A 7,835-nucleotide genomic window follows, 5' to 3' on the forward strand; every position below is an offset into this window, starting at 1 on the left:
ATGCATGTTGTCAAGCTGATGATAGGTTTCCTTCTATTGGATCACAACGGTCTGAAGCAACTTATAAAGTATATGACCCGAACACGTACAGACAGTCATTGCAGTTCGAAGGTTCCATATGTTTGAGTGGGTATTTGAACTTTGTACAAAAAGTGACAGATTGAAATAATAGACGAACAACCAAACTGTTATAGGGCTATGTATGTGCTTCTTACCTCACTGAGAAGTATGTATGTAATTTTGAGTCTTGATGTCATACCTTGCCGTAGTGTGATGATTAATGACGTGAACGGTGTGACCACTGGCAGCTTTTATTTCATACCATGCAGTCTGACCGACTCATTTAATTCACACCAGGGACACAGTTTGGAGAAGTCTTGAATAAGGATCAACCTTGTCTTTTTTATTGCCTTTGTTTTCAGCCCGTACAGCCAGAATACTACTATGGACCTAATTTTGGCTACATTATTGCCTTCAAACCCCATAAAGAAAACGAGTGGAAAAGGGTGGCAGTCGCTGAACCCCAGGCCAAGCGCTATATCCACAAAGACCCCAACATGCCTCCTTTGACAGAGTTTGAAGTCAAAGTTAAAGCGTACAACAGCCAAGGAGAGGGACCCTACAGCCGAAGTGCCACCATTTATTCTGCACAGGACGGTGAGCATCTCTCAACACTTTTAATTATAAGAAGGAAATATGTACTAAGATCTTCTCAAAAAAATTTAAATTGAAGAGAAACCTGGTCAGAGCCTGAGAATAAGGAATCCCACAAAATGCTACAAAACACTCCTCGAGTCCAGTCTGTCACTTTCAGCGACTGAGCACTACCATGATTTTCTATGGAGTGGGATCCATTTAGTATTAGTTCTCGTGTATTGTTATGAGGAATTTTAATAACCCTTGAAAGTGAACCCATCTTCTCGTCTCCTTTCCTTGTGGGGGGATTATAATGATCTGTGTAGCATGAACCAGAAAGCTGATAATTTGCCCAAGGATGTGAAGCATTTATCCTGGTTATTAACTTTCAGTGACAGACAGTTGAGATAACCACTGGCAAAGCAGACATGAAGGGTTACAGAGATACCCCGCTGCCATGGTAACACGCTTTCCATTTAAGGGTTCATGACTTCATCATGCAAATTGCTCTGTCTCCATTCCAACCTATGACCATTTGTGTTTTTATGTTATGATTGGACAGTATTGTGCGTTTTGCCTATACTTAATTCAGTGACAGCATTTGATGGGTGGTTGTTTTAAAGCTCAGAGCCAGTGTGACAATTTAACATCCTGGGCTGTTTCATCCCAATAATAGACTATGCAGACAGGGTAACTGTCACATAAGCCATAAAAGAATGTGAATCGAGCGAAATATCTGTGCACTTTATAGTGATTAATCTGCATTACTAAAATGAAGCTGAAGGACCAAAGAGACCTTGAACTTGAAAAAAATGCATCTTAGAAGCCAATATAAATGAGGAACCATCGGTATGTAGTTAGGGTAATAAATCCATCACTGTCTGTCCGACTCAGAATTCTGTGTCTCTCCTTAGCTCCCTCTGAAGCTCCTGTAATTCTTGATGGCAGAGCGCTGTCTGCCACAATAGTCACCATCTCCTGGATGCAACTCTCACAGAGGGATGTGGATGGATACCAGGTCAGTTGAAGATATTACGTGCGTTTTATTTAGTTTGCATGTCTTAGATGTTTTTGGGAAAAGGAAATAAGAGAAAATTCAGCACAGAAGAGCAGCCTTTGGCCCTGATGACATCATGTGTTCTCAAGGAAGCTTTGCCCCTCTTAAAAAGACACAAGCTCCTATAAAGAAATAATTTGTGAACTTTTGGAGGGTGTTTAAAATGTTGATCGCATCCTGTTTTTGCCATGTTTGTCTAAATTTCACGAGTGGATTAAGCCATAAAGTGCTGTCCAATAAAACTGCCTTTTGTGTTCTGCAACTCTCCACTTTCCATGCTTTGCAGGTCTGTACAGTTTTAAGGTTTTTAAGTGTTGATCAGTTTTTTGGTAAGATGTTAGGTTGTTTCATTATTAATCAAATCAAATGAGAAGTTAAAAGAGAAAATGACTGTTTGTACCAACATGCTGCTGTTTCCTGAGCTAAAAAAGGTGGAAAAACCTGTTTAATCTTTAATAGTGAGTCAATATTTAAAAGATTGTTATATGTCCATTGTGTAAAACTTTCATGTTAGGAGGAACTAAAGCTGTTGACTGGAGTTGAATGAGCAGTGCTTTCCTTCTGAAATGTCATTGTACAGAAGTATAAAGTAGCATAAAATTATATCAGACAAGCAAAGTAGAAGAGCCCCGAAACTGCATCTTTCTAGAGTACTTAAATTAAATACTTCAGTAACTTCCCATCACTGCTGATGCTTCGTATTTAATATGAGGCAGATACTACTTTGAAAAAAACATATAATCTAGATTTTCCTTGGAAAGCTATAAGAACATTCCCCCAAGATGTTGAATCTTCCCTTGAATCATTCCATCCCTATCCTTCTCATTGCTTGAGCTAAGTTTCTCCAAAAAAAAAAAAAAAAGGTGAATCTCACCTCTGTTTCTGTGTGTCTTAGGTGAAGTATTGGAGAAATCACGAAGACGGTGAAGGGGGAGCCAAAAGGGTCGCGGTGTCCAGCAGGGAGAAACACACTAAGCTTGATGGTTTGGAGCCTAATTCAAGCTACCTTATTGAGGTTCGAGGCTACAACTCTGCAGGATACGGGCCACCCAGCAAGCACCTCAAGATCCAAACCAAGAAGCCGCGTATGTTGTGTTTTGAAGCAGTTGAACATTGGCCTTACATTGATATGCATGATACACAACACAGTTATTCATTAATGTTGTTTTTCTTCTACCAGCTCCAGATCGACCTCCAAAAATAATGGGCATAAAGCTAAAGAGCCAAACAGTAAATGTTGCCTGGGAACCCGTGGAACCGCTGGCTAATGAGTCATCGATAGATGGATACCTAGTGAGTGCAATTACATTTTTATTTAATTTCTAACATAATCTGAACCTTGGATTTGTCATATTACCATGTGCATTGTATACCCAGGTGCTGTACAAACAGAAGGGCAACTCCACCGGCACTCTGTACTCAACCAGTAAGCGGTATATAGATCTTCCACTGCGTAGAGATGGGGAATATGTGGTGGAGGTCCGAGCACACACAGAAGGAGGAGACGGGACCGTGGCACAAATTGACATCACAGGTGACAGTCAGATTTTCTTTGAGTTAACTGAGATAAGATTCAGGTACTTAGGTTTTCCGGTACAATTTTCTTCGCTTCAGTAAACATGTATTATTTTTCTGATAGTGTTTGTAAAAGGTAGGTAACAGAAGAGATCTGAGGAAAAGCTTTACATTAGAAGAATGAGCCTTCCTTTGAGAAGTTATCTCACTGAGATTGAATTCACTGAGGGAGAAATATTTTTGCCATCTTGGACCAGGTTTAGTTTCACATCAGTGGAATACAAATAAAGACTTCAGTTACTTACTGACATTTTAAATCCATAGTGTTGATGTGAAACAATGTGTCTATTCATTCTGATCAGCCATTTGCTGGTGGGATTATACCAGACTCAGAGTTAGCAGAAGGTTATCGTTTGTCAAAGCTAAGGGGTTCCCATGGGCCCAGGCAGAGCTGTCACTTTAGGTTTTATACCTCAGATTGGAGGGATGAGATGGCCCATGACTAAAGCCTTGATAGCCCTCCGACTGGATCCTCTCACTGGCTGATGGACTGACAGCCTGACTGGATAGACGAGGCCTTAAGCCTCTGTAATTGATCTCAATGAGAAGAGGAAACCCCTCATGGGGTTTTCCTTATCCCTTATCATTCAGTCCATACCCCACCTGACAGCTTGATTTCACAGACTTAAGTGAATTTAACTCACGAGGGATTTCAAATGCAGGGCATTGACAAATAGAGGGCGTTTAAGGTGATCTCCACACAGTTGGGGTATATCACACATCACATATCAAATGTTGTATTAAGTTTGATTGATGAGGATTGGTGGGAGGTGTATTTTCTTCTATTGGACATCAACTTTTTGGTCTTAAAGCTAATAGAAATAAGCAGTGGGACCTGTTTTGTATGCCTATTCCTGCAGGGGTTTGTTGGGGCCTTTTTTGAGGTTCAGCTTACCAGGGACTCAGACTATGAAGCAGAACTTGTGGCTCAGTGAGCTAACTTCAGGTTTAACCCAGGGTTTTTAGTGTCATTAAGTTGGCTCACTTTTTACCAGGGTACATGACGGTAACTTTGTTACATCCCCTCCCGAAACAAGTCACAAGTGGAAGAAAAAGAAACTTCCACACAGAGATAGTGAGGTCATTTTCTCTCTGCCGTCTCTTTCAGAGATAGACACTGAACCCTTTTCCTTTTGCTGACAAACAAACATCTATATAAGAGATACACTCTCATTTATTTGAGACATTTGCAATTAAACTTGCTTTTTGTGTTTGAATAATCTTTTAATCTTCATTCTTTTCTTGCTCCCAAGACCATTTAAAGCATTTTGTGGATTTCAGGAACTCTGGCAGACAAGATTTTGAGTAAAAACTAGATTGTTAAGGGGCACACACACAAGGCGAGACTCGTAGCGATGTGATCACCATCAAACGGATTCTGGGATAGTGTGTTGGAACCAAGTTAAACTAAGTTCTTGGCCAAACAGTCTGTTTTTGCTGAGGAAGTTTCCTAAGTGAGTCTCTCAGTGGCATCCATGACAAAAGCTTATTAAATTCTTCGAGATAGCACAATAGAAACAACTACAAATGGGAGCTAATGCGTGATGAGCACTTTTAAACCGTTGTCTTGTGTTGATCTTTTTGGTGCAGTAAAATATTCCATCAAATCTGATCTATTGAAGGTATGCTGAGAACATAAAAGATATAAAATATCTGCTTTTATATTATCATCTGGCCTTTTTATGCAGTGAGATTTTGGCTTCCATAAAGAACCACCTACATATCAGGGTCTTATGAACTTATTGCTTGAGGCCCCTGAAGGTCGATTACATTGTGTTTTGTTTGATATTTTTTTGCTAAATGTAAACTTGATAATAAACTTAGTAAATTGGGAGTTAGTAAGTGCTACTGTGACATCTGCTAACTGCTAACTTTTAAAACTTTATGGGTCAAAACTGATGTGGCTGGTGGGCAGCCTGTTTTTTTGGTTTCGGCTTCTGATGAATTTCCTTTACCACTTGCAAAAAAAAAAAAAAAGACGCGTTTTTTGCATCAATGGTTTGGCTTTGCCTTCTTTTTTTTCTAATTAGCTGTGCCTTTGTGTTAAGGAGTTAGTGTGTTAATCAGAGGGTGGTATAGTCCATGTCAGTAAAGCTGTATTGGCAGGGTTTTTTCATTGAGAACAGTTTGCGTTTAAGTTATGCAAACAAGAAATTAAAATGGGATCGCTCTACTTTGTTTTGACACGGAATTAGGCAGCGGAACTCTCAAGTAACAGAGTTTTTGATTTCCTCAAATCAGCATTAAACTTGATTAAGGCCAACACTGCATTTCTCCTTCTCTTTCAGCTGGAAGCGTCATGGCCGCCTCGTCTCTCAGCGTACTCTCCTTGCTCCTAGTGGTACTCTTCCTCCTGTACCTTTGAATGTAGCGCCATCTTGGTCTTCACGTCCCATGAAGCAGACTCGTGTGGTTGCTTAAGGTTCACGCCTAAAAGGAATTTTTCCACAATATTTTTGTTCTGCCCTGTAATCTGGGATCTCACTTTCCAGCTCTTCCCCTCGTTTGTGGAAATGGATGCGGAAATGGAAAAAAAATTGGAAAAGGACAAAGACATTCCTTATTTATCCACATAAAGCCTCTTAGAAGGAGCGTCAAAGGAGTTCTGTCAACTAAAAATGCCTTATATAAATGATTGCTCTTATCTTTCACGGTGACTTGTTTTAAAATGGATCATGAGTAAAAGTGCAAATCCTATCATTTGCATAGATCGCCTCTTTAGTCTTTTTACATCTTAAAGCACACTTTTCTGATATAAAGATGATGTATTTTCCAAAATGTAGGTTTCATCTGATCTGTGATGATTTGGAAAATCAATCCTTCAGTGCATTCCATAATGAAAGGTGAACAAGTAGCTGTGAAGGGCAAGAGTATGACTTTATGAAAAATAACTTTATGTATTTTATTACAAGCAATTTTGTGGATTTTCTGTTTTCTAATCAAGCAAACCCTCTTTTTAGAGATACAGTCAAAGCAAATCTCAAACTCTTGTTTTCTAACAACCATAGAGAAGAAAAGCAATTTACGTCATGCTGAAGTGATATAATCAGTAACTGATATTGTTTAAATATCTAATACATTGTTAATGATATATAAAGAAAAGCAGATTTGTTTCACCAACAATCAGCTCTATTAATACCACTTCCAAACTGTGTGCATGTTGACGTTGTTACATGGAAGTGAAGTTTTAAATGTTTGGGTGTTCGACAAATGCATATTTGGGCTAAACTTCATTTCAAACTAAAGCATAGGAATTGTCAAACGTGCAGTTTGAAATGCAAACCTGCAGTTGACGGCGGTTATTTTAAGTGCTTGCAACCGCTGGTTATATTTGTGCAGTGATCACAGCTTTGCAACGGCATTTTGGTTGAAATTGAAACGGACAACTGAAAAACAAAAACCTAAATTAAGTTTACTTTGTTTTGACTGTATCATTAGGACCTCAGTGGTACCAGCTGGTGCTTTGTAAAGAATGTTGGCATTTCATTTAATGTGAAGAATTTCATTTAATATTTTCTTGTTGGTGGCTTTGTGTGAGAGTCGCTATCAACGGTAAGAGTGAACGGTAGCGACCCTCATGCCCTTCGATAACTGTGCAATGTCTGACTCATCTGTGGTTACTTCATGTTTTCTAATAAGACAACTTGCTGAGTTCCTGTAACAGGACTCGTGTATATTTCATTTTTCATGATCTAATATAAGCAAAAGGTAAGCTAAGCCATTCATATCAGCTGTAAGAGCTCATCCAAAGCTCATAATGTTGTTTCAAATGCATTATTTTTGTCTTTTTAATAACATATGATCAGAGTTATATGAACATCATCAACTGTTGTAATATTTTTCATTTTTGATTACTATATTTGTATGTCTCAACCTATCTCTGGCTGGACAGTTTTAAAGTTTATTTCCCTCTAATGGAGGAACAAATGCTGCGTTTTGAGTTCCTCTGAGTCAGTTGTTGTATGACTGATGCTGGTCATGCTTCTATTGTGACAGTATCAATATCCACCACAAAGTGCTTTTCCTGGTTTATCTTCATGCCACAAATCATCAATAGAGTTGCCAAATGCATGAATGCCTTGAACTTTGACGTTTTGGACGAAGCTCAACATAATAACATGCATGAGATTGGAGACAGATGTATGTTACTTTGCAACAAACCAACACCATAGCAACATCTCAAGCTCTCATAATATACATTCCACTCCTGAGTGGCATCCTTTTATGTCAGAAGAAGTATAGATTATAGACTAATATGTGCTTTAGCTGCTGAGCTGGTCATCTTGTGTTAAGACTTTGGGATAGGAGCTTTTAGAGAGAAAATCTTTGACTGACTAAAGGAATCTCACTCATTCAAGATAAAAAAAAAAAAAAGGTCATGCAATCTTGTGTTCACATGATGCTTGCCCTCCAATGGCATCTGCGGTGTTAGTGGCAGCAAGTCTGGCTGTCTGCTGGAATTTGGAATTCTGCTGGATATGAATGGCATAAATGGCATACATGAGCGATGAAACTGAAACCTCTCATTGACTGAACAAAGGAACAATAAAAATGTAGTTAACTATTA

General features: G+C 38.9%; 1 protein-coding gene across 1 annotated transcript in view; it reads left to right on the forward strand.

Moving 5' to 3' along the window:
- cntn1a (contactin 1a) overlaps positions 1 to 7,835 on the forward strand; it is a 66,190-nt gene extending 58,355 nt beyond the window's left edge. The window contains exons 19-24 of the mRNA XM_072386193.1: positions 423 to 657; positions 1,551 to 1,654; positions 2,589 to 2,778; positions 2,874 to 2,986; positions 3,071 to 3,227; positions 5,557 to 7,835. Coding sequence (XP_072242294.1) covers positions 423 to 657; positions 1,551 to 1,654; positions 2,589 to 2,778; positions 2,874 to 2,986; positions 3,071 to 3,227; positions 5,557 to 5,633 — 876 coding nt within the window. The 3' untranslated portion in view covers positions 5,634 to 7,835. The remainder of the gene's footprint in view (positions 1 to 422; positions 658 to 1,550; positions 1,655 to 2,588; positions 2,779 to 2,873; positions 2,987 to 3,070; positions 3,228 to 5,556) is intronic.

The sequence above is a fragment of the Leuresthes tenuis genome, unplaced genomic scaffold (genome assembly GCF_036924035.1).
Source record: "Leuresthes tenuis unplaced genomic scaffold, fLeuTen1.0.hap1 SCAF_5, whole genome shotgun sequence".
NCBI classification, from domain to species: Eukaryota; Metazoa; Chordata; class Actinopteri; order Atheriniformes; family Atherinopsidae; genus Leuresthes; species Leuresthes tenuis.